The sequence below is a fragment of the Artemia franciscana genome, unplaced genomic scaffold, assembly GCF_032884065.1.
Source record: "Artemia franciscana unplaced genomic scaffold, ASM3288406v1 PGA_scaffold_52, whole genome shotgun sequence".
NCBI classification, from domain to species: Eukaryota; Metazoa; Arthropoda; class Branchiopoda; order Anostraca; family Artemiidae; genus Artemia; species Artemia franciscana.
Genome location: NW_027062693.1, coordinates 1,569,278 through 1,597,103, shown reverse-complemented (window position 1 = coordinate 1,597,103; position 27,826 = coordinate 1,569,278). Strand labels below are relative to the sequence as shown.

At 35.4% G+C, this 27,826-nt stretch overlaps 2 protein-coding genes across 2 annotated transcripts; one reads left to right on the top strand and one right to left on the bottom strand.

The window, feature by feature from the left end:
* The first annotated feature begins 2,947 nt into the window (after window positions 1-2,947).
* Window positions 2,948-4,171, top strand: LOC136041956 (uncharacterized). Its single transcript, XM_065726766.1, has one exon. The coding sequence runs from the start codon at window positions 2,948-2,950 to the stop codon at window positions 4,169-4,171; it is 1,224 nt and encodes a 407-aa protein (XP_065582838.1).
* A 4,904-nt stretch (window positions 4,172-9,075) lies between these two features.
* On the bottom strand, window positions 9,076-20,947 carry LOC136041958 (uncharacterized). Its single transcript, XM_065726769.1, has 2 exons — window positions 20,791-20,947; window positions 9,076-9,820 (listed from the first exon to the last, which is right to left on the bottom strand). The coding sequence occupies exons 1-2, from the start codon at window positions 20,876-20,878 to the stop codon at window positions 9,147-9,149; spliced, it is 762 nt and encodes a 253-aa protein (XP_065582841.1). The 5' UTR covers window positions 20,879-20,947; the 3' UTR covers window positions 9,076-9,146.
* Window positions 20,948-27,826: the final 6,879 nt, after the last annotated feature.

Sequence of the window (27,826 nt, the reverse complement as noted above, 5' to 3'; positions counted from 1 at the left end):
AATACAATCAAATGGAATATTTGATGATAATGATATTAATTGTTGAAAGATCATCAGTTCAAGCTTTTATTTCACTATAACGTTTATTTTTATTTTCACTGCTGCGAGGAGTTTTGCCTCCTCCCTTCACTGTAAAATTCTAAAACCTACTGAGTCATTGGCACTTTGATGAAAACCAATCAGATTACTAATACTTTTTTTATACTTATTAAAACATTGATAATAGATATAAAAATTACTATAAAATTAAATTTTAATGGGACAATAGAACTTTCAACTATGATTAAACTGATGAGCTTTCAGCAATTAATAGTATTAAATATGAAATATTCAGTTTAATTTTTATTAGTTCTTTCTGAGACTGTTCAAGAAAATAAATACAGAGTGAAATAAAATATTGAACTGATGATCTTTCAGCAATTAATAGCATTAAATCAAGCATTCAGTTTGATTTTATTTGTAGTTTATAACACTATTCAAGACAAATATAGTTTTCAGTACTGAACCAGTTTTCAAGGTTACAACATATAAACTAATCGGATTATCTTTTCACATTGTTCATGATCTGAGCTAGCTACTGCTTTGAATTAAATGTGCTGCTACGAAGTAACTTGCAATTACTGAAATAAGTTTTGCAAATTGGGACTGAAATAGTTTGGAGGATTATTTATTGTGGAATTGGCAAATTGTGGGCCCTCTTTGGAAAGTGCACTGCTCACTGATACGAAGGAAAGTCTTTTAGGCTGACTTTATATAGGTTGGATTTGAATCCACTTGGATGCAATAGGGAGGCTCGACCCTCACATAAAAATAAGTCTTTTTGCTCTGTTCATCGACTTCTAAAAATAAGATATTGTGAATGATGCAGCGTTTCAAGCAGTTTGATGTTGCGCTAGTTAAATTCAAGAACTACCCCCTATGGCCTGTGAGAATTTTGCAAATAGGAAAGGATTCGCACAGAAAGCCCACTTATCTGGTCTTTTGTTACGGTAGTCATGATGAATTTAGGCTAATAGAAGCGAAACTTCAAGAATATAATCCTAAAACGATAGATTCATCCACACCTGCTTTCAAAAAAGCAATTGTGGAACTTGATAATACCCCCGAAGTTTATAAAACTCTTTCTAAGGCTTTTTTAGCCCTGAAAGCAAGTGATAAATTAGGGTCTAACTCAGTTTCTTCAAGTATTGCCCCAATTTATGAAAAATTAGTTGCAACTGAAGCCCAACTAGAGAAGACAAGAAGTTATCTGCTGGATAATATTACAAAGAAAGTGACTGAAAAGCTTAAAAACCCAAGGTCACTGAAAGAGGCTACTGAACTGATAGTCAGCCAGCTTTTTGATTCAGTCACACTCGAGTTTAATCCAAAGTTTGTAAAAATTGAGCAGACTCTAAGTAGTCTGAGAAATCAAATTGAAAATTTGGAGGAGAGGATTAGTAGAATAGAAAAAAAGCTTGATGATTATGATCAAGAATCCTTACTCGATAGTCTTGTTTTTCAAGGGGTAAAGCAGTTACCTGGTGTAGACACTCGTAAGACAATGTTTCGCATTATAAATAACAAAATGTCTGTGACAGACGTCCCCTCTTCTGATTTGATTAATGTATACCGTCTTCGATTGAATAATCCGACTAAACAGCATGAAGTGAGGTCTATTAGAGTTGTTTCGATTGTTGTTAAATTTTCTGGCAAAGATATGGCCCGTAATGTGTTTAAAGCTAAAGCTAAACTTGCTTCAGCTGGTGTTTTTGTATCGGAGTCTCTAACTAAACGTCGCCGGGACATTTTGAACGCAGCGAAAGACAAGTATGGTCAATGAAATGTTTGGTCTGATCAGGGTCAAATTTTGGCAAAGCCTAGTGCAGGGTCAACAGTCATGAAAATCCGTTCTATTACCGACTGTATTTAGTTATCTAGTTTCATATGTTATGATTAGTGTTTTTTTTTACATTTGTTTATTTTATTGTAAGGTTTTTGCTTATATTTTCTTCTTTTCTTTTTTACCGTTTTATGTGTATTTTTTCTTTCTTGCTTTTTTTTCATTTGGAGAGATTTGTTTTGGTAGGAGATTTCATTTACTCTCGCTGCGTCTATACTGGATGATTTAATGAGCCGACCTTTTCTCCTTGAACAGGTTTTGTCGGCACAAATAGCAAATGATATTGAACCTTGTATGAACCAAGTTAAATTTAAACAGTTGAGAAACAGTGCTTATGTTCAATGTTCGCAGTTGAACCCCGTGGAATCTGATTTACTGAGTTTATGTGCCTGGAATTGCAACCTAGCCACGTGTTATGAGGATGTGTTGCAATTTCTCTCGGATTCTCAAGGTAAAGTTAGTTTTATTGGTATATGTGAAAGCTTTTGAGTCAGGAACACTCTGTCTCATTGTATTCTTTTCCAGATTATAATTTGGAGATTAAAAACCGGACGTCACTTTATAGAGGGGGAATTGCGTGTTTGATTTCTAAGTCGTTGACATACCATGTTAGAAATGATATTGATGTTTGGATAGAGGGTAAATTCGAAAGTTTTAGTCTGGAATTTGATATGGGAAGTAGTAAATTTTTGATTAGTGTTGTGTATAAGCCACTAAGTGCTAGCTGGGAAGAATTTGAACGTGGGTTTGATCAACTTGCGCGTGCAGTGTCTCGGAAAGGTTTAGATTTTATTTGTATGGGTGATTTCAACTTTGATCTGCTTACATTGAATGGAGCGAATTTTATTTTTTTAATTTGATGGTTGCTCATGATATTTTCCCCATAGTAAATATTCCAACACGTGTTACGAGTCATTCAGCCACTCTTATTGATAATATTTTTGTTGGTTCTAAGTATCTGGACCGTAGTTATGCCGATGTGGTTCTATACCCTTGTTCGAACCATTTCCCAATTGTTGGAGCGGTACCTTGTGGTCGAATAAAAAGAAATAAAATAAAAAAGTAATGACTAGGTCATTGAATAAGGTGAATTTACAGAGGCTTGGTGAAGAGTTGAGTACCATTGATTTTAGTGAGATTATGGATATGAAAGATAAAGCTTCTGGTGCATTTGATCGTATGATGGGGGTCGTACAGCCAATTTATGATAAGACTTGCCCAGTGAAATTCTTGAAACCCCGTGAGTGTGAACCCAGAAAGCCCTGGATAACTATTGAAATTCTTAAAGTGTCAGATTTGAGAAATCAAGCGTATTTGGAATATTTAAATAGTGAATGTGCCATTAAACTGGAAGAATTCAAAATAATGCGCAACAAAGTCAACTCGATGAGAAGAAAGGCTAAAAAAGAATACTTTGCCAACCAATTGAGTTTAAATAAGGATAATACTAAAGGAATTTGGAAAGTTATTAATGACCAATTGGGAAAAGAGAAAGAAGCTCCACCTAATTTGCTACTGATTCAAGGTGAACTTGTTAATGATGAAATAAGTCTCACGACTAAATTTGCTGGGTTTTTTTCAAGTGTTGGGCAAAATGTACAGGCGCAAGGGTTGGTGAATTTTAATAATGATTTAATGAAAGATGAATTTGTGGATGATAGAGGAATTGGAAATGAAATTGAATTTCAGCCTTGTACTGGAGACGAAATTCTGAAGGTTGTGAAAACAATCAAATCGAATTCAGCAGGGACAGATGGCATTAATCCGAAAACTTTTAAGTCAGTGATGTGTTATTTAATACCATGTATAGTCCAAATCATCAATCTTCTCCTCCAAACCGGTATATTCCCTGATGCGCTTAAAAGGGCAAAAGCAATCCCCTTTCACAAAGGTGGCTCTAAGCTAGAAATTGAAAATTATAGACCCATATCTATCCTACCCTTGTTTTCGAAAATATTTGAAAAAATTGTCCAGAAAAGGCTTTATGATCACCTTATGAAAACGGGGATGTTAAGTGAAAACCAGTTTGGCTTTAGGAAATGTCATTCGACGTCGGACGCCGTGCATTCCCTTTGTGATATTTCAAATAAATGCTTTGAACGTGGTGAAATCCCTTTGACCGTTTTTATCGATTTTAGAAAAGCATTCGATACAGTGGATTTTAATATACTACTCAAACGTCTACAATCCCTTGGAGTTTGTTGTAACTATTTAAAGTGGTTTAATAGTTTCTTAAGTGGTAGATCTATTCAAGTTCTATTAAATAATGTGTTTTCTTCTCCTTTTTAAGTGAGGTGTGGTGTACCTCAGGGTCTGTTTTGGGACCACTTCTGTACCTTGTGCATGTTGATTCAATGCGTTTCTACTTACCTGAGTGTTGTATTACGACTTTTGCGGATGATACAGCTTTAACTATGTCTATTCAATCTGTCGATGATTTGTTGTTGAAAGTTAATTGGGTATTAAAGGCATTTTTTGTATTTACAAGTTTGAGCCTTTTGTCAGTAAACGTTAATAAAACTAATTTTATTATTTATAGGAGAGTTGGTAAGCCTCCATGTGTTGATATAAAGATATTTTTTAATGGCAGGCCTTTGTCACAGGTGTGTGAAGTGCGTTATTTGGGGTTCCAGCTTGATTGTAATCTATCTTGGAAGAACCATAGTGATCCTGTTGCAGCTAAAGTTGCTAGAGGTTTGGGAATTTTGCGTCGATTAAAGCAGGTTTTACCATTACCAGTTCTTTTATTATTATACCACACCATTGTTGCGCCTTATATTTCTTATGGTTGTGTCCTTTGGTCTAGTAATTTCTATGTAAATTTTAAAAGAGTTCAGATCCTACAAAATAAAACGGTACGTCTTCTTGGTAATTGTGTAGAAAATGTGAATGATACCGCGTCATGTTTTGAGAAATTACGAGTGCTTAACATTGGTCAGATTCGAGATTATCAAGCTGCTGTTTTTGTGTATCGATGTTGCAATGATGTATGTCCTCCAGTTTTTACCAGTTTTTTTCCAGTAAATCGTTCATATTTGCTCTTTTTTGGTTTAATGAAACTCTTTACTTTTCTTTGAAAAAGTTATTTTGCAGAAAAGTTTATTTAGTTAATTGTATGGATTAGGTGAGTAGCACTAATAATGTTATAGTAGAAGTATTGTCATGCTTTCTTATTGTTTTAAGTATTGAAGAAAGAGTTGTCTATAGGATTAGAATGGCTTTGTCTTTTATTACACATGATTAAGATTATTTGAAATAATTAAGAAATGGTGAAATTTTCTCACCGTAATTTGTGCATAAGTTTGCTAAGATGAAAAATCTTATCACCCTATTTTAAAAATTAAGATGAGGCCTTGGATAAAAATATAAACTTTACCCTGTTTCTTTAGAAATTTTGTACTTCTTAATTTCGCTTCTTTTTGTGTGTTCTGTCGTAGAATGTAGCTTCTATTTCTCTGAGTCCTTAGGCTCTTCTTGGTCTGATTTACAGTCAGTTTCCGAAGAGCATGTACTTGACGATTTAGTCTTTGAGTCTTTGGAAGAAGACATTTGAGATTTAGGTGTTGAACCGGCTTGTTCTTCGAAAATTTCTTCTCCTCTGGAAGTATTGGGCCTGTTTATCGATTCTTCTTGTTGATTTATTGATTTGGGGGAATTCAAGGATTCTTGTGAACTTTGGGAAGTGTCAAATGTTTTCTTAGGATGCCTCCATTGTTCGAAGGCCATATCTTATGGAGGATGGGGGATTGATTGCATCATAGTTTCTTTCCGGGATGCCCAATCCTTGGGTTTGGCTTTTGATACTAATATTTCGAGGTATTGCTCTTCATGTGTTCCAGGATTTTTTGCAAACGAACTTTGTCTGGTTTTAATGGGATAATTTATTATGTCCATTGCTTCACGTCACGTTTTCTTCTGTGGCTGGTTGGGATGTTCTGGCCTTTGGTAACCGGGAGTATCTACAGCTTTATTTAGTTTTTTATATAGTGTTAAGAATCTATCTATAGGTGTTGTAGGGGATACTGTGTCATTTGGGAAACGTTTGGAGGGTAGAGGGTCGAGATTCTGTCAGGAAAAATTGGGATTCTGGGAAAATTGTATAGCGTAGTTTTTCTTAATTTTCACCTGAAGATTAATCGCTTTCTTTGTTGTTTTGCATGATTGTTGCTCTGTTTTTGGGGTTGGTCATACTTCTCATAGTTAGAAATTCATGGAATTCATCCTCTTCACAATTATTTTCAAAATATCCTTGTTTATCGTTGAAATATTTAAGCTCCCTTAATCTTTATTGTGGTGATTTATTTTCATCGTCTGAGGATTCCAACGTTTTGGGACGTGAAGCCCAAGCTTCTGTAAGTTTTGCCCTTTTTATGCGACTAATGTGGGTCTTATAGATTTTTCCAGATTTGGGGTTTAGTATTTTAAATGTAATACCCTTATCATATTTTTTTTTATTATTTTGCAGGTTCCATAGTACTGATCAGAGATTTGCCGTCAGCTTTAATTTAACTTTTCAAGTAAACGCAATCTTCTATTTGAAAATTAAGTTCTCCCTTAAAATTTTGTATATTTTTGGCCTCTTGTTTTATTTTTGATTTTTCAATTTCTTGTTTTACGAGCTTATAGATCTTTCTCATTCTATTGATAAACTCATGTTTATAATCTAAGGAACGATTATGATGTTGTCTTGACTCCATAATCTCGTCGTGGGGGATTTGAAAGTCTCTTCCAAATAGTTTGTAATAGGGATTATCGTTTATTGTTGGGGAAAATGTCGTGTTAATTACATTTGTTAAATAGGGTAATATTTACTGCCAATCTCTTCTATTATGCTCTGTATACATTCATAGGATGTTTTGTGTCTATTATGTTGTGTAAATAATTGTCGTCTATTTTCAGTTTTACCGTTGGCTTGAGGGTTCTTTGGGGTTGTTACTAATTTATTTATGTGGAAGAGTGACATTAAATCTTTGACTACTTTCGAAACAAAATTGAACAATGTTCGGCAATCTAAGTATAAGATAAAATGAATTAGATTTTTCTAGTCAAAAAAAGTTTAAAAAATGGAAATATAAATGAAGAAAAATATTTCTTTAGTATAAAATTATTTGTTAGTTTATTAAATAAATGTTAAGATGAGTAACCAATTACATACAAATAAAATGAATCAATAAGAATAGAATGTAAATAATCATCATTAAAAGTAGAAATTATTATGTATGAAATTCTTAAACGTTTGAGTTCTTTACTCTGAGTTTTAATTTTAATGATTTCAGTTCTCGTATATGGATGTTTCCTAAGAATTTTGAACAAAATTCAACCTTTAACGTAAAGAGCAACGTGTTGAGGAGGGGCAGCCCCCTTGATATACGTAGTAATCTCTGTTCATTTTAAGTTTTAATACTGCTCCTTACTTTCAGTTTATTCGATTTCTGATCTTGTTATAAATAACGTTAGGATATATGGCTAAACCTCCATGGAGAAATACCCCTCCTCTCAGGATTATTCTCTAAGCAATGCATTCTCAGTTAAAATTTACTCCAGACAATTACTTTTAACTTCTCCATGCGTGAAACTAAGACTGATAAGAGAAGCAAGGCATAAAAGATAATTGTGCATAGCAATCACGGCAAATTTTCCCGCTGTAAAATTTCCCCTTGATAGTTCCCCTGAAAAGTTCCTTCCTCAGGAAAAATTCTTCAATAGAAAAACCCAGAATCAAATTTGTCCCTCCCCGCCCAAAATTGTAGGTATACTTCCCAATAACAAATACTATTTGTAGACAACGGAGGAATTTCCTAACTGAAAGATCTTTCTCCTGGGGTGTTGGGGGGCAATATTATATCCAAGGCATAGTTATTGGGTCTCTCAACTATGATAAAATTTGCGGTCGAATGAACCACCTTTCATTATTATAGGAACACTGGGTTGATACGAATATACCTCGGAAAAAAAAAACAGATAAATACGCATCCGTGATATTTTTTTCTGACAAAAAAGAAAGAAGATATGACATTATAGCAGAAAGAAGGTTCAAACATCTTCAATAAGGTTTTTTGATACACTGAATCTGAAAGCGTGATATTCATTAAGATTATTTGACTCTTAAGGGATGTTTCCCCACTTTTTCAAAAATAAGACAAATCTTCTCAGGCTCTTAGCCTTTGATGGGTAATACTAAAATTAATTAAACTTATATATTTAGAACCAGCAGAATCAGCCAATTCTTTTGAATTATCTATTGGTATTAAAATTCCATTTTTATAGAATTTTGGTTACTATTGAGCCGTGTCTCTCCTTACTTGCAGTTTGTTACTAAGAAACATTTGATGTATCTTTTTTTCTGTACTGCAAAAAGATATCCTATTCGGAATCACAATTATAAATTTCCAATAATAATTTGATTTGAATCTGACTTTGTGTAGTATGTTTGCAGTAAAAATTGTAATTTCAATAATACTGATGGAATTTTGAACTATTCTTAACTATCCATCTTTCCTTTTATCATGTTTTTTATTCTATTCCTTGAAACGAAATTATTTCCTACTAGTTTTACAATTTTTAAATATTTATACCATTTTGATTATAGCAATGTGTGTCTACAAGAGAATAGAAAAGAAAACTAGAAAAGAAAGGTTGAATGTCCCTGGGCAAGGTTTAGGGGGTTTATTGGAGTATTAATTACGGTTACAGTTACGAGAGGGAACCGTATAAATAGTTAAGTGTATTTCAAGAAAATGAAAAATGAGTTACATAAGATTATCATATTGACATTTGCTATGAAATTTCAGGTTATCAAATTGGTAAAAACATATTGCAGTGGTAGAAAAAGCACCCCTTACGCTAGGTAAATCTGTTAGGTATATCTCTTTGGTAAATCTGGGACTTCAACATGTAGAGAATCCGTAGGGGTTCCCCGTGTATTTTCTAATTTCTTGGTGAGTTTAGGATAGCTTGTTTTTAAACGCTGGATTCCATCGAAATAAAGCTACATCTGTAAAGAATTCACCCGTTCAAAAGTTTGAATAATCCCTCAAAAGCTCGCATGCACCTCTTTTATACGAAAATCGAGCTTGGGGATTTTGTTAAAATATTTTATATCATCAATAGAAAATGATTTTGAGCCATCCGATTTGTCAACAGCTTTCTGATCAGTCTTCGGGGTCGTTTATTTTACTGAGTTCTTTAATGTGTTTATTTGCCATTAAATTTCCCTTTTATTTCTAATAATTTTACAACAACACTTAAAATAAGATCCACTAACCTAAATATGAATTGCATAGTACACTCCATACGAATTAGGACGAGTCTCTGAACTACCTGCACTATTTATGCGAGGTGTTGCTTGAAATTTAACAATCGTCATATCATTATCACCAAGGTTACTAGCCCAACTTTTTGGACTAGGTGGGTTATTGTTTAAATGAGTTGCTGAAAAAGCACCGCTAGTCCGTAGTTCTCTGCCAAAACTCGCAATATTGTCCATTTGACCTACTATTGGCTCAGAAGTGTGACTGTGTGATTGTATGCTCTGCATAGTCTTCTCACCAACACTGCTACGAGAGGCTGCTCTTAAATAAGGAGTGGGACCCAAATTAGGCACTCTAAACTTTAAGGGATCATCTCCTTCCTCCTCAGTACCTATGGTGTATTTAAGGGCATCATACAAGTCAGGATAATCGGCTTTATAATATGACGCGCCATCGCATGGTAATAGATAAGGGTCTCTTTTATCTGTTGCAAATGCAAATATCTGCCCTGTCCTGAACTGTCTTATGCTTTGATCTATATATGTTTGTAAATCACCAATTGATAATGATTTAGCGCAGTGACTTTGGTATGGTAAGGTCAATATAAGGTCAGTGGCATCTGGAAGTGCAGAAATGCAGTCTTCATTACGACTTTGCACTCTGGAGCAAGAGAGCCCCTTGCAATTATCTGTAATAAAAATAAACCTTCATTATATTATATACCAGGCTATTCTGTATGATAGCCAGTTGTCTCAGTATCACTGGCTTAAAAATGACTATGAAATGTAGACTAAAATTATAAACTGTTCTTGTAAATTAGTGAGGCATCTGAAAAAAAATATGTTGCCTTTTTTCTTCCACTTTCCTTTTAAATTATCTCAAACTGATGAACATGTTTCGAAAGCCTGGTTAAATGCACCGTAAGAAAGTTTGGAACCTAAGGCTGAAATATGAGATTGGAATGGAGAGGGGGAGGGGGATTCACCCGGAATAGGGTCATTTAAAAGGAATTGAGGGCGTTACATAGTCTTGAATAAATTGCTTCAAAAGTTTCCCTTTCTGGTACCTCGATATACCTAAAGTGTACTCGGACTAAAAAAAAGTAGAGCACATGCAGAATTACAGTTTTTCTTATCAGAAAAGAAAATGAAATTAAAATGTAATAATTATGCGATTTTTCTACAAAAAAAATTAACTCTTATTTATTTGAATGTCAAATAAAAAAAAAATTGAATAAAATTGAAATCAGTTTTTCAGCAATATCTTTTTTTCTTACCTAGGCTTTAATGAAAATTCGACACAAAAAGTTCGTAGTATAAGGGCTATACTTCAGACAGGGACCTAGACCAAATTTATACCCAACATCTCCTGTTGGGGTCAATTAGCTCTAATTTGGCTGGCACTTTAGTTGTGTAAAAGATTTCTTTGACTTTGAACGAAGGTCACAATATTTCACATATTTGTGTATATTGAATTAAGATGATACAATAATGCTAGGGTCACTATGTGGGTCATAATAGTACTTGGCTCGTATGCTAGTTGCCTAACCGATTTGTTTGGCTTAGAGTGAAGGTTACACGAATTCACATACATGCATAATTGGCTTATATTGAACTGTCGTATTAATGCTGTGATTCCTGGAAGCAAGACAAAAATTGCACAACAAATCTCTTTAATTTCGAGTGAAGGTCAATCATTTCGCATTTATGCTTTACTTGTTTATTTCAGAATGTCGAAGGAATACTATGATTCTTGGTGTTAATCTAGTTTCACTAATTAACGTTTTCAAATACGTGTTTATCTGGTTTTCTTTCTGTGCTGTACGCTTTTGGAGTCCTATCAGTTTTATTGGTATATTAGTAAATCATGAAATTTTTCAACTAAATAAAGAGAAATGGCTACTGCCTTCTCCCCCGCCCTTACCCCTGGCCCTCCAAGTTCTCATTCGTCTGTCCTCCTAAATTTCTATTAATAATATGCTATTTCATTTGAAGTGAACGCTTTCCCCCACGTACAAATGTCCTCTGCCCCCTCTACTTATTTCAAAACGTAAGTAAAATAAGCATCTACCCCGAGCGCTTGGTCCTCCATGGCTCATGTGCACCCCCTCCAAAAAAATTTGAGATTTAATTCCAAGGCTTTATGGAACAGGTCGTCCACGGCCCCGGTCTCCTAAAAATATCAGTAACGGTATTTTACTCCAATGCTAATGGGAACTGACGAAGCTATGTTATGTTTTGGTATTTATGCGGTTTGGCTTGTCAAGAAAATTTTGTGGGTTGAAATTCTATTCATGTCCTGCTGACTTTTTAAGACCATTCGCATGTTTCTAACCTTGATCTAACCAATCGCATGTTTCGCATGTTTCCAACATTTGTATGTTTCTAACCTTATGAAAAATCTATTCGTTCGTCTTATGAAAAATCTTTTCGTGCGTCTTAAGTAAATTGTAATTACAAAAATCTTACGTTAATATTGTTAAAAAAAAACTTGTTCCATTGTTTTGAAAATTGAAGAAATTAGCATTCTAAATCTCTAAAACTAGGCTTTCTGTTTTCTTCTTTAATGTTTCATCTTATTTGAACTATCAATTCGATGAATTTACGTGAATATCACTAGGTAAAAAGTTTGTTCCGTCGTCTTGAGAGGGAAAATAATTATTATTATGATTCAGTGCAACGAGGTTTTTTTGCGAGATGCTTCATCTTCCGTGATCTGTCATTAAAAGAATCTCACTTATGTGTCATTCAGGAAAAAACCTCTTCATTGTCTTAAAAAGGAAAATTAAATGGATGTCACAAATCAGTATAAATTTGTTTGTTTTGTTATGTTTCATCTTACCTGAACGGCATTACTAAATCCTTACAAAAATGACGTTAAGAAAAAACCCACTCCTTTGTCAAGAAAAATGATTATCACGGATCACTAAAGCTAGGTTTGTCCACAACTAGATGAATCTTAGATCCCACTCCTCTAATATTATTATTAACGATGTTGTATTCTAAAACCCGTGCAAACTGACCTTGCTCTGTTAAGTTTGGGTATTTTGTGGCGATTCTTGTCAAGAACTGACAGTTTGCTTTTTTCTGAGTTTCAATTCCTAACATTTCATTAGTTTGCTGTCTGAATGTTATGGTTTGCTGTTTTATGTTATGGTGTTTTCTGGTTTGACTTGTCCAGAACCTAAATTTTGGTCTCTTCTGATTTTGGTTTCTATATATTTTCTAAGAGTATAGACTAAAAATTAGGTTTTACTATGCTAAGCTTTTCTGGTTTGTACGGTATTTTCTGGTTTGATTAGTGTGGAACTTATGAACTTGGTGTTTTTCAAGGATGGTTTCTTAACCTTTCAAGTGTGTGTTATTTGAAACACATGGCTTGTTTTTTAATTTTTAGTATTTTGTGGTTTGTCATGTCGGGAACTGATTATATGGTCTTTTCTGAGTTTAATTTATTAGGCTTTCATAAGTCTGTTGTCTTAAAGTTATGGTTTACTAAGTTAAACTTTGATATTATGTTGTTTGACATGCTTGGAACACATGAAATGGTCTTTTTAAATTTGATTTCATAACTTTTCATACGCGTGTAGACTGAATGTTATGGTTTGCTATATTAAATTTTTGGTTTTTACGTTGTATTTCTGAGTTTAGTTTTTTATTCTTTCATAAGTATTTTATCTGAAACGTATGGTTTGCCATATTAATTTGTGGTAATTTGTGTAATCAGGAACTGATGATTTGGCCTTTTTCAACATTGATTCTCAACCATGAAAAATTATGGCTTATATTAAGTTTTGATATTTTGTTGTTTGGCTGGTCTAGAACTGATGTTTTGTCTGAAAGTTTTGATTTGCTAAGTTTGGTTTTTATATTTGTTGGTTTGACTTGTTTGGAGCTGTCGGTTTGTCAAGCTTATCGCTTGATCATTTCTGTTTTCGTTTTTTTTTAGACTCTCATGTTTATGTTTTTTCAAAGTCATAGTTTGAAGCGTTAAATTTGATATTTTGTGACTCGACTTATTTGGAAGTTGTGATTTGCTATCAGTCACAGTTTTAATGAGAACTACAAAATATTCGACGAAAAAAGTTCAATTAGACAAACAAGTCGGAGAAAAAGCGGTAAGAGTGGTTTCTCTGAAAGCTGAAAACCCAAATGGGATAAACATGTTTATTTTGAACCACGAAATAACATCATTCGTTTGCCACTCTCCTAACTCCTTGGGGAAGCTAATTTCACCTTTTTTGCCTCGATATTTTTCGATTAGGTCAATTCTGAAATATATTTTATCGAGTTAAGATTTTCTATACGGATCCCACAAAGTGTCTCTGTCTAGGGTCTATGAAGAAATAATGAAAACAAAGATGTTACAAGTCCCCTGCGATTAAGCATGCCAAATATTGTTCAAAATTATGGTTCGAAGTGTGGAGAGATTCAAGGAGAACTCAGTCTAGTTCATATGTACTTTGTTTCCAAAAATACGAAAGAACAGAGTCAGTTGATGCAGTGAAGGCCTCCAAAGACCCCCAAACATAATTCTATAATATTTGGCTTTTTTTCAAACAGTATGAATTGGATGTCAAATATTCTTTGGCTAATGTTCTTGAACATCAGTAGACGCACTGGAAAATGCTAGGCTGGAAAATGATTCGAGTAAGTATTGACGTGAAAAGTTGAAGCTTTGTGTTTAGCAAAGAAATATTTAATAATTTCTTAAAAACAAAAGGTTATTGACGAAGTATCAAAGCCGAAATACTGCAAAGCACCCAGTGTCGATAGTACCACGGTGAATCACCTTCAGCACGTGTCACTTATGTTAAAAATTAGAGATTTTATTTCAAATGTGTGTTGATACTTATTCGGCTCTTAAGTCCTTTTGTTCGGGGATAGACACAAATATACTTAAGTCCTATTACTCTAGATACCGCCCTATGACGGTGCTGTCCACCCTCGGTAAGCTATTTCAAAGAATTCTCCTGCCAGAGCTGCTATTAAATTGTAATATTGAATAACGGAAAAACGGTTTTAAAACAGTTTCGGTTGTGGAGTTACGCAACGTCCAGTGAAGAGAATAATTAATATTTTTTCTTTTCCTACAGAAAATTTATCTGGGCTAGGATACCATCAATCCTTATTTCTACCGACCTGGGTTTTAAAAATCTTCTAATAAAACACCGAATTTGCACCTAGAACCCTTTCTACTTACTCCTAAAACTGTAAGTGAATATCATATGGGTCACTACTATCTCCGTCCGTCGGTTCAAAAGGGGCATATACTACTATAAATGACACCCAGGACTTTTCAGAGGCAACGCGCAAGCGTTGATTATAGTAAAGGCTATACGGGTCCAATAATTTTCTTTTCCAAGCAACACTTCATATGGAAGGTGTATTCGTACAAACTTTGGAAGGGGCTCATTCGATTCGAAATCGGAAGCTCCAGTGCCCTCTTTAAGAGTAAAAAGTGATTGAAGGACATCTAGCCCCACCACGTTCTTTTACCAAGATGCATCCAATAAATATTTTTAGATTGCCATTGTGTTAAAAATACTTCAAAGATCGGAATACAAAACAAAACTCCGCAGGTCCTTGGGACAGGCGTTGTAAATTATGCCCTTGGGGTAAAATTTTTTCTTATGGAAGGAAAGCTCTATAAACTTCAGAGGGGGCTTATTTGCTTGGAAATTCAAATTTCTAGTTCACTTCTAAAACAACAAGAGGGATCAGATGTTAAATACCTCCCGCCCTTTTCCCCAAATGCATCTGATAAAAATTTTCAGATAGTCATTTTGTTAAAAAGAGTTCAAAGATCAGATAACAGAACATCAGTGTCAACATAACAGCCCCCCACCCCTAGCTCGGGGGCAGGCGTTGTATTTTGTGCTTTCGGCATTTGTAATTCATATGAAAGGTCTTATTAAAAGCTCTTGCTCAGTTTTCAAAAGTCGAAAGAGACCGGAGGACAGCGTGTCCCCGGCCTTTTGTCCTCAAACCAATCCGAAAGAAATTTGAAATACCCATTTTGTTAAAATAGTTCATTCACTAGATCAATTCACCTCCCAATCAATCCTTTTTCTTCAAAGGATTCCAACCGAATTTTTTATATAGCAATTTTGTCAAAAAATAAACCAAAGAGCATACAACAAAACTTCAGGGATAACACAGCCTCCCAGAACCAGGGAACAAGTTGTGTAAACTATGCTCCCGGGACATAAAAGGTGTTAAATAGAAGTGATGGTCGTATAAACTTCGGAAGGGGCTCATTCGATTGTAAATCCGGAATTTTTGAAGCCTGTTTTAAGAGTCAAGAGTGATCAGAGGGTAGCTAGCCCCCCAGTCCCTTTCTTCCCCAAATGCACCTGACCAACATTTTGAGATAACAATTTTGTTCAAGATAGTTTAAAGATTAAATAACAAAACTGAGGATTTGACACCCCCCCCCCCAGAGCCCGAGGAATGTGTTGTAAGTTAAACCCTTGGGGCAGATATGGTTTTATGCAAAGGGTGGTCGTATAGACATCAGAGGTAGATCATTTGATTGAATTGAATGTTTTAGTTACTTTTATGGCACTTGGTATTTACCAAGTGACATATAGCAATCGCCATTTTGTCCCTCCTTCTTTCTATCGGTCCCGCTTTCGCTGGTTTGGGCACCTCTAGGTCAACTAGGACGACAAAAGTTGACAGGCGTATTAGGGACCAGACAAGATTATATTAGAAATAGTCTCTTCCCAATTTGACCATCTAGGGAGGGGGGAGCGAGCGAACAAGATATTTGAGAAGAATTTCAATTGCTGATAAAAAAATGATTGTTCTTCTTAAGTATGGCTTTTGGTCTAAGGGTATGATTATCGCTTATTGTGCGAGAGGTCTCAGGCTCCAATCCCGGGCCACTCCAATTTTTACATGATGAAGATCCAAAACTAAATACATGATCACTATAGCGATCACTGAAAGTTGGCAGGCGTTTCAGGGACCCGATAAAATTAAATTAGAAATAGTTACTTCCCCGATTCAACCATTTAACGGGGAGTTGAAGGGCGGTTAGTTCGGAAAAATTTGAAAAAATGGGGTATTTTTAATTTATGAACGGGTTATCGGATATTAGTGAAACTTGATATCTAGAAGGACCTTGTGTTTCAAAGCTCTTATTTAAATTTCTGAGCAGATCCGTTCACATTGGATGGAGTCGGAGTGGGAAACCAGAAATCTTGAAAAATCGCTTAGAGTGGAGAGATGGTAATGAAACTTGGTTGGATGAAACTCTTGGCTCTTCCCTCGTCAAAAGTGCCACATGAGCTGTCCTCTCTTGTTTTAAGAGGTATCAAAAATGATCGGCTGGAATGTACCCCCTCCCAAGACCCTCTTTTCCTCAAATGCATCCAATCAAAATTTTGATATAGCCGTTTTGTTTAAAATAGTGCAAAGATCAGATGAAAGTGCTAGGGTCAACATAATCCTCCCGAAACCCGGGGGAGGGTTGTAGCTTATGCGTGAGGCATTTACAGTTTTTATGGAAAAGGTGGTCGTATAAACTTCGAAAGTGAGTCAAATGACTAGAAATTGAACTTCTAGTTCGGTTTTCAAGATTCTAAAGTGATCTGATGGCAACTAGCCTTCCCCACCAACCCCAAGCCTATAAGACTCTAATATTTATGTTTTACTATAGAGGCACTTCATATGGAATGGATGGTCGTATAGACTTCGGAGGGGGGTATGTTGATAAAAATCGGAAGTTAAAGAGTCTTTTTTAGGAATCATAAGTGATGGGAGTTGAAATAGCCCCCCCCCACGCCCTTATTTTCCCAAATACATCTGATAAAATTTTTAAAAACAGTTAAAAGATCTGATAAAAAAACTCAGGGGCTGACAAATCCCCAAGGCCCAGGGAAAGGTGTTGTAAATTATCCTCTGGGAGCATATATGGTTCTTTCGGAAGGGTGGCGCATATTAGCTTCAGATGGGTTCTTTTGGTTGGAAATTGAAAATTCACTTTTCAATTTCACTTTTATATTCACTTTTAAGAGCCAAAAGAGGTCAGAGGTAATCTAACCCTTCCCTCAGGCCCTTTTCCCCCAAACCTATCCGGTAAAATTTTGAGACAGTCATTTTATTGTAAACAATTCAATTATCATATAGCAAAACTTGGAGGTCAACACAACCCCCGGAGCCCTGTGGCAAGTGTTTTAAGTTATGTCCCGGGGTCATATAAGGTTTTTACGTAAGGGGTGGCTATATAAACTTCAGAGGTAGCTCAATACGTTTGAAATTGAAAGTTCCAAATACATTTTTTATGAGTCGTAAGGGAAAGGAGGGTAGGTCTAACTACTTCCCTCAGACACCCTCTGTTCCTTAAATGCATCGATCAAGTTGATTTAGATATAATCTTTTAAATAATCCAACGATCAGATAACAAAACTTAAGGACAAAAATACCCTCCTCCTTTGGAATTGGAGAGACCAGGGTTGTAACTTTTGCCCTGGGAGTATGTAGGGTCTAATGGAAGAGGTTGTCGTAATAACTTTGGATGGAGAGTCCTTGTTTTAAGAGTCAAAGTGAACGGGGGTATCTATCCCTGCCCCATTATACCTACACCTTTTTTTCCCAACGCATTTAATCAAAATTTCGAGATATACATTTGTTTGAAACAGTCCAACGATCAGATAAAAAAAAAATAAGGTTAATGTAACCTCCCCCAAAACCCAGGGAAAGGGATGTAACTTCCACTCAGGTGCATATGATATTTTTATGGAAAGGGTTAACTTTGGAGAGGACTCAAATGACTAGAAATCGAAAGTTCATGTTCCCTCTTTGAGAATCAAAAGTAACTTGACGGCAACTATCTCCCCCCCCACCAAGCCACTTTTCCAAACAAGTCAAAAGATCAGATAACAAAAACTCCAGAGTTAACACTACCCCCCCCCCCCCAGAGCTTGTGGGCAAGTGTTGTCTGCTCTATCATGGAGGCATGTAAAGTTTTTATGCGAGGGTTTTTAAAATGGTTCAAAGATCAGATAAGTCAACCCCCCCCCCTCTGCTTTATTATGTTCCAAAACTTAAAGGACTTGACCCATGGCCTTCTTTGCATTACTCCTCCCCTTTGAGGAAATCTTGTTACCATAATTTTATTTTAAAATTAAAACTCATCATTGGCTATCCACAGACCGAACCCCCTCCAAAAAAAAACAATTTATTAATAATATTTAATTCCAAAGTTTATGGGAGCCGAAACCTGGTCCAGAATGACCCCCCCCCTGACTCTCCAAAAATAATTAATTATTGATAAATCATGAGAGCAGGCCCCTGGCCCTCCCTCCTGAACCTAATCCCCCTTCCTCCAAAAAAGAACTGGTTAATGATAGTTTACTCTAAAATCATGGGAGCTGACACTTAGCCTCCCTCAATATCCTCCCCCAGCCCAAAAAATGTATTAACAATATACTACTCCTAAAATTACGAGATTCATTTATAACCTTTTTCCAAAACTGTTCAAGACACCTACATTCCTCACTATAAACAAGAGTATGTCTACTGCCTGTTTCTCTAACCGTAAAATCATAAGGCCTGCTGCTTATTAGGCGCTTTACTAAAGTAAATAATATTACAATTTTCTTTTGTGCTTATTACAGAATTAAAAATGAAATGGAAACAGCATTGAAACCAGACTAGGATCCACCAATAGGACTACTAGGCCATGCAATTTTCCCTATTCTAGAATATTTGGAAATTTCCCTGAAAATCTTGCAAAAATTGCGCTTGGACCTAGAAATATCAAAGCTTTAAATCCAGCCTGAGTGAAAAAAAAACTTTAGATATTTAGCTTTGAAAAAATAACTTTAGATATTTAGCTTTCAGGAATTAATATCAATACAAATACGACAAATATCAATACGACATTAAAACTTAAAACGAACAGAAATTACTTCTTATATGAAAGGGGCTGCTTCCTCATCAACGCCCCGCTCTTTACGCTAAAGTTTGACTCTTTCTCTCAACTCCTCTTTTTAAAACAGTTTAACTTGGTGGGAAAAATAAGCACAAGTCCTAGATACATGATTGACATAACCGGAACGGATTCGCTCTCTTTGGGGTAGTTGCGGGAGGGTTAATTCTGAAAAAATAGAAAAAATGAGGTATTTTTAACTTACGAACGGGTGATCAGATCTCAATGAAATTTGATATTTAGAAGGATATTGTGTCTCAAAGCTCTTATTTTAAGTTCCGACCGGATCTGGTGACATTGGGGGAGTTTGGGGTGTGGGAACCTAAAATTATGGAAAACGATTAGATTGGAGGGATCGGGATGAATCTTGGTGAGAAAAAGAAGCTGAAGTCTCAGATACATGTTAAGATCAGTTTTAATGCTGCTCCTTACTTCCAGCTGAAAAAAATGTTTTCGTATTTATTTTTTCACAATTTTTTTTTAATAATGCTAGTAAATCCTGCGCTCCCTTCATGGAAATTTTCTTCCTTCACGACAAATTCCTCGATAAAAAGTTACCCCGTCCAATATCCTTCTTCTCAACCCCTCCCCCCAACCAAAAACTTCTCCTGAAAACACCTGTACACTTCCCAATAACCATTACTATATGTAAGCACTGGTCAAAGTTTGTAACTTGTTGCCCCTCCCACGGGGACTCCGGGGGAGTAAGTCGTCCCCAAAGACATAGTTATAAGGTTTTTCGACTACGCTGAATGAAGTGGCTGTCTCAGAATTTTGATCCATTGACTTTGGGAAAATAATTAGCGTGGGAGGGGGCCTAGGTGCCCTCAAATCTTTATGGTCACTTAAAAAAGACACTAGAATTTTCCATTTTCGTTAGAATGAGCCCTCTCGCAACATTCTAGGACAACTGGGTCGATACGATCGTCCCTGGGAAAAAAAACAACAAACAAACAAAAAAACACCCATCCGTGATCTGCCTTCTGGCAAAAAATACAAAATTCTACATTTTTGTAGATAGGATACTTCTACCGTAAGGTTCTATGATACGGTGAATCTGATGTTGTGATTTTCGTTAAGATTCTATGACTTTTAGGGGGTGTTTTCCCCTATTTTCTCTAACCACGCAAATTTTCTCAGGCTCTTAACTTTTGATGGGTAAGACTAAACTTGATGAAACTTATATATTTAAAGTCAGCATTAAAATGCGGTTCTTTTGATGCAGCTATTGGTATCAAAATTCCATTTTTTAGAGTTTTGGTTGCTATTGAGCCGGGTCGCTCCTTACTACAGTTCGTTACCACGACCTGTTTGATACCAATGTATGGTAGTTTTATGCTTGGTAGATTATTTGATTACATTTTTGCTCCTTTTGGTTTAATGGAGCTCGTTACTTTTCTTTGAAAAAGTTTTTTGCAGGAAAAGTTTTTTATTTAATTGTATGGATTAGGTGAGTAACACTATTAATTTTACAGTGGAAGCATTGTCATACTTTCTTATTGCTTTTATTACTGAAGAAATAGTCGTTTGTAGGATTAGAATGGCTATCAATTCACATGTATAATACTTGTGAGAATGGCGTTGTCTTTTATTACACATGAATTAAGAATTGGTCAAATTTTCTCTCCGTAATTTGTGCATAAGTTTACTAAGGTGAAAAATGTTATAACCCTATTTCAAAAATCAAGACGAGGCTTTGGATAAAAATTAAAACCTTACCTTCATAGTCATCATAGGTTTCTTTGCTGGTTGGCTCTTTGGCTGAAACGACTACCAGAATTACTATAGATATGGTTATGATTTTCATTTTTCTGTAGATACTTTCTCACAGACTTTCAACTAGGATTTATTCGAAGTTTTATACGAGACCCTTATCTCGTCGGGTAAAGATAAGAAAAGAATTGATTAATTTGGTGAGTGTTCGGTTTTTATGGCACTTTGTATTAACCAAGTGACATATAGCAATCGCAAATTCGGTCGGTCTGTCGGTCCCGGTTTTGCTACTTTAGACACTTCCAGGTAAGCAAGGACGATGAAATTTGGCAGGCGTATCAGGGACCAAACCAGATTAAATTAGAAATAGTCGTTTTCCCGATTTGACCATCTGGGCGGAGGGAAAGGGAGTGGGGGGCCGGCTAATTCGAAAAAAAAATGGAAAAAAATGAGGTATTTTTAACTTACGAACGGGTGACGAGATCTCAATGAAATTTGATGTTCAGAAGGATATCGTGTCTTAGAGCTCTTATTTTAAATGCCTACCGGATCTGGTGACATTTAAGGGGGGGGAGGTTGGGAGGGGGAAACCATAAAACCTGGAAAACACCTAGAGGGGAGGGATCGGGATGAAACTTGGTGGGAAAAATAAACACAAGTCCTAGATACATGATTGACATAAACGGAACGGATACGCTCTCTTTGGGGTAGCTGGGGGGGGGGAGGGTTATTTCTGAAAAATTAGAAAAAATGAGGTATTTTTAACTTACGATCGGGTGATCGGATCTCAATGAAATTTGATATTTAAAAGGATATCGTGGCTCAGAGCTCTTATTTTAAACCCGACCAGATCTGGTGATATTGGGGGTGAGTAGGGAGGGGGAAACCTAAAACTTATGAAAACACTTAGAGTGGAGGGATCGGGATGAAACTTGGTGGGAAAAATAAGCACAAGTCCTAGATACATGATTTACATAACCGGAACGGATCTGCTCTCTTTGGGATAGTTGGGGGAGGGGTTAATTCTGAAAAATTAGAAAATATGAGGTATTTTTAACTTACGAACGGGTGATCGGATCTTAATGAAATTTGATATTTAGAAGGATATCGTGTCTCAAAGCTACTGGATCTGGTGACATGGGGGGAAGTTTGGGGTGGGGGAACCTAAAATCACTACTGGATCTGGTGACATGGGGGGAAGTTTGGGGTGGGGGAACCTAAAATCATGGAAAACGCTTAGATTGGAGGGCTCGGGATGAAACTTGGTGGGAAAAATAAGCAGAAGTCTTACATACGTGATTTTCATAATTGGAACGGATCCGCTCTATTTGGGGGGGGGGGTAATTCTGAAAAATGAGAAAAAATGACGTAGTTTTAACTTACGAAGGAGTGATCGGATCTTCATGAAACTTCATATTTAGAAGTACCTCGTAACTCAGATCTCTTATTTTAAATATCAACCTGATCAAGCGGAATTGAGGGGGGCAGTTGGGGGGACCGGAAATCTTAGAAAATACTTAAAGCGGTGTGATCAGGATGAAACTGGATGAGAAGAATACAAGCCTGTCTAAGATACGTGACTGACATAACCGGACCGGATCTGCTCTCTTTGGTGGAATTGGGGGGGGGAGAAAACTTTGAAAATTGAGGCATTTGTAACTTACGAAAGGGTGACCAGATCTTAATGAAATTTGATATTTAGAAGGATCTTGTGCTTTAAAACTCTAATTTTAAATTCCGACCAGATCCTTTGACATTGGGGGGAGTTGGAGGGGGAAACCGGAGTTCTCGGAAAATTTGAAAATTGGGGTATTTTTATCTTACGAATAGATGATCGGATCTTAATGAAATTTGATTTTTAGAAGGAATTCTTGTCTCAGAGCTCTTATTTCAAATCCCGACCACATCTTTTGACATTGGGGGGAGTTGAAGGGGGAAATCTTAGAAAAACACTTGGAGTGGAGGAATCGGGATGAAGCTTGGTGGATAGAATAAACAAATGTCCTTGAAACGTGATTGACAGAATCGTACTGGATTCACTCTCTTTGGGGGAGTTGGGGAAAGGGGTTCAGTGATTTGGCGATTTTGGTGCTTCTGGACGTGCAAGGACGATGAAAATTGGTTGGAGTGTCAGGGAGCTGCACAACTTAACTTGATAAAGTCGTTTTCCCAGATTCGACCATCTGGGGGGCTAAAGGGAAAGGAAAAATTAGAAAAAATTAGGTATTTATAACTTGCGAGTGGGTGATCGGATCTTAATGAATTTTGATATTTAGAAGGACATCGTGACTCAGAGCTCTTATTTTAAATCCTGACCGGCATTAAGCCTCTTAATTTCCTTTTTAAATCAATCTATTGATTCATAGAATTTTGTTAGAGCTAATACCATATGATGTCTTGGCTCTTAGCTCTTCTCGCCTCGTCACAAGTGCCATATGACCTCTTAGCTCTTGTTAAAGTAAGCACATACTGAAAAATAATTTCTTCAGTCTTATGAACTTAAAATTATAGACTTGATATTTGTAAAGTAACATTAGAGGCATGACACTGCTCTCATTTTTGAATGGGGGACACTATTTAGAATAGGGATTTTAAACCTAATTAATACTGACGAAGATAATAGCCATTTTAAATTTCTTAGAGGAACTTGTAAATTTTAAATCTTGTATCAAACTAGTGGTTGGTGTGGCGCTTCGTGCCAAACCAACACCTAGTTGATTGGGCGCTTTGTGCCCCCTCCAAGCTCCCCCGCACGCGTAAGTCGCTACGCGCCATATTAGTTACGCGCCATAGTAGTTGTGTCCCTGTGTCCCGCCTGTGAATATAGATAGATATATATATCTATATATAAAAATAAATTGTCTGTGTGTGTGTCGAGTGACGTCATGTTTGTGTGTCGTTTGACGTCATGTTTGTCGACTGACGTCATTATTAGGATTGAGCTGTATGCGTCATGAAGTTGTTTGTCGACTGATGTCATGTTTGTCAACTGATGAAATTACATACCGGGACACAAATGACGACCAGGAAACAGGCAATATAAATGACGACCGGGAACCTCAAAGAGAAATTACAGACTGGGACGCCCGGACACAAATCACGACCGGGACACAGGGAATATAAATGACAACCGAGACATAGGGACACAACTACAACTGGGACGCCAGGGGCACAGGCGGGATATATAAATGACGACCGGGACACAGGGATTGTTCGAATAGAAATTACAGACCGGGACACCGGGACACACGGAATATAAATGACGACCGGGACACAGGGACACATCATTAAAATAATGAGGTATAGATCTGAATACGGATTGTTTTTCCCATGGACAATTATATGTTTCATGTTCAAGAGTCACTAAACCTGACAATCTATTTATATGCACAGACATAGGAAAAATAATAGAAAAAATGAATTAGATGTACATATGCTTTCTATAAATCAATGCCAGCTACTTGAATCTAGGGGTATGATTTCTGTAATAAAGTGTCTAAATAATTTATCCAAGAGGAATTTAATCAAACTTTTCTGGATTGTTAAGAATAATACAGCTCTTGATTATAATTTTAAAGTAATATGTGATACAATTTGCATTCTAACTAAAACGAAATTTATTTCAAAAAAGAAAAAGTTCGATACGATTAGTAATAAGGATAACAGATTATATTTACCTATTAATTTTACTTGTAAGCAGATTGAAGATATTAATTTACCAGAATTTTTAAATCAGCGGCATGTGAAACAGGCCTTTCCTAGTAATTTAAATTATAATGATAGTCCAGTTTTAACTTATAAATTTTCAAAAACTATTGGGCAAATTATTTTTAATTATAATTTAATACTAAAAAAACTAGATAGCGATATAAATTGGAAACCGGTTTGTAATTGTAAGCAACTTGGCCCATTTGTAAATCCTACTTACAAACATGTTATAACAGGGGACTTGTCAATAATAAAGCAAGATGATCTTCAAATTATAATGAATAAAGGGGCTAATTTCTGTCTTTCTCATCATCTGAAACCATCGAGTGTTCTTGATGGCTTGGAAAATGATTTCGATTTATTTATTGATAAGTGGTGTAAGAAAGAGAATAAAAATAAAGAGAGTTTTCAAAGTTGGAAGAATTTAATTATTAGTAGAGTAAGAAATAAAATATATTCTAACTTAAAAAATAGTAACACTAAATCATTATTTTATAATGCGAAGATTAAACAAGCAATTGCTAATCTAAAGAATGAATTTGTAATTGTGCCAGTGGATAAAGCTAATAATAATTTTGCCATAATTTGTCAGAAGCTGTATTGTGATATCTTAAAAAGGGAGTTATGCACAACTAATGTTTATGAAAAGGTAAATATAGAGGATGAGAATTTAATTGAAAAGACTGAAGAAATACTTCCCTAAACCACGGTTTATTGCTGGAGCAGCTAAATGTCCAACCCGCATTGCTGCTACTGACCTCTCTTTAATTTTAAAGGAAATTGTAAATAAACTTAAAACCTATTGTTCTGGTATTAAAAAATTTTCGAATTTTAATCCATATTGGAGTGTTAATAATTCACTGCAGGTGATAGATTCTTTAACAATGGTTTCAGCTAAAAGAATTGAGTCTTTCAATTTTACGACAATGTATACTAATTTATCACTTAATTTAGTGTTTGATAATTTAAAAACTATTATAAAGAAATCTTTCCTCTTATCTAGTAAAAGGTTCTTAAAAATAGACAGTTATAATAAAAAAGCCATATGGACAAACTGCTTTAATACTACAGTTTACTTGAGATGTTACAGCTTGGATATGATTTTTGAGTTATTGGAATTTGTTTTATACAATACTTATATAAGATTTGGGGGTGATTTGTGCAAGCAAATTATGGGAATTCCCATGGGGGGGAATGCCAGCCCATTTATAGCTGACTTGTTTTTAAGTCAACTAGAATATAAATATATGATGGATAAGAATAATCCAATTAATTTAAAACATGCTTTGTCAAATAATAAAAGATATTTAGATGATATTTTGGTCTTAAATTGTAAGGATTTCATTGATATTTCTAAAAATATATATCCATCAGAGCTTATTCTTGAGCCTAGTCATGGCACTGGTCATGAAGATCATTTCTTAGATTTAAATATTAATATTTGTGATAATAATAAATTAAGTTTTAAAATGTATAATAAAACGGATGATTTTGATTTTGAAGTGATTAGTTTCCCATTCCCTGAAAGTAATATACACTCAAATATCACATATTCAGCGTTTTTCTCGCAGTTACTTCGTTATGCAAGGATTTGTAGTAATTATATTGATTTTAAAAATAGATGTAAAATCTTAAGCCAAAAATTGATATCAAGAGGTTTTTCTGCAAATAAATTAACTTGGCAATTTAAAAAATTTAGTTTTCATTATAACGAACTTTTAAATAAATATCAAAAGAATTATCTAGAAATACTTAAAGAAATTTTTAACTAATTTCGGAGGTTCGAGAAATGTTGTCACAGCGCCATTTATTTTGAATTGTGTTTCTAATTGAGCGCATTTTTAAAAAAAATTAGCCACATGGTAAAGATGAATTCTATAATTGTTTAGTTCATTCAGGTTTTTTGCAATGTGTTAATATTTGTGATTTGGTAAAATTTATAATATTTAGTTTACCTATTGTTGCTAAAGGGAGGGATATATTAACAGGATAAGCTTGTTTTGGTTTTACTTGGTTGTTTTACATTTGCTGTTTTTTTTTCATAGGCATGTATTTTGGGGGTGATACCTGACGCGGGGATGCCATGGATATTCTGTGGTAGCCACAACACTGTGCTGGGTAGACAATTTAGAGTGGCGAAACCCTATATAGGCCAGTGTATTCTCCTGATGAGCCCTTATGTTGGGTGTTGCCTCTGAATTATTTGTCTATATTATTTTTTCTATTGTTCGGTAAATGACGACTTATACTTATTGACGACATGACTGCCTGTCCATGGATTATTCTTTATGGTTGATTGTGTGTGGCTATACTGTTTGACCTATGTGATTGTATGGATGAGTAGGGTTAAGGCCTCATTCAAGTGCTGGTCTATATTAATCACTAATTTAGGAAAACAGTCTTCCTTTTCTCCTTCTGTCTCTTTTTTTTTTTTTTTTTTTTTTTTTTTTTTTTTTTTTTGTGTGTTTGTGCTGTAGCATTGGTGATTTCTCTTTTCATGATATATATATATATATATATATATATATATATATATATATATATCTCTATTCACAGGTGGAACACAGGGACACAACTACAATGTCGTGTAACTAATATGGCGCGTAACGACTTACGCGCGCGGGGGGGCTTGGGGGGGGGGGCGCGAAGCACCCCACCAACTAGGTGTTAGGGTGGCCCGAAGCGCCACCCGAACGGCTAGTATATATATATATATATATATATATATATATATATATATATAATATATATTTATATATATATATATATATATATATATATATATATATATATATATATATATATATATATATATATATATATATATATATATATATGTTTTTAACTACGTAAAACTTGTGAAGATACAATATTCTTCGCTGTCCCATTGTCTGTGCATATAAATAGATTGTCTTGTTTACCGACTCTTGAACATGCATCATATAATTGTCCGTGGGAAAACAATCCGTAATCAGATCTATACTGCATTTTTCTAATGATTGCCCTTGGGCTTTGTTGATGGTAGCTGCTAATCGAATATTCCCTGTGTCCCCGTCGTCATTTATATATCCCCCATGTGCCCTTCCGGCGTCCCCGTTGTAGTTGTCTCCCTCTGTCCCGGTCGTCATTTATATTCCCTGTGTCCCGGTCGTCATTTGTGTCCCGGTATCTCGGTCTGTAATTTCTCTTTGAGTGTCCCGGTCGTCATTTATATTCCCTGTGTCCCGCTTGTCATTTGTGTCCCGATTTCCCGGTCAGTTGCGTATCAGTAGGCATCAATTTGATTGCTGTTTTGAACAGGAGCACTAAATTTTTATTTATGTGGAAAGATGTT

Coding starts and splice junctions, on each gene's coding strand:
- LOC136041956 (XM_065726766.1), top strand. CDS start 2,948: ATGACTAGGTCATTGAATAAGGTGAATTTACAGAGGCTTGGTGAAGAG.
- LOC136041958 (XM_065726769.1), bottom strand. CDS start 20,878: ATGAAAATCATAACCATATCTATAGTAATTCTGGTAGTCGTTTCAGCC. Junction 9,821..20,790: donor AACCTATGATGACTATGAAG/GTAAGGTTTTAA, acceptor TTTTTATTACAG/ATAATTGCAAGGGGCTCTCT.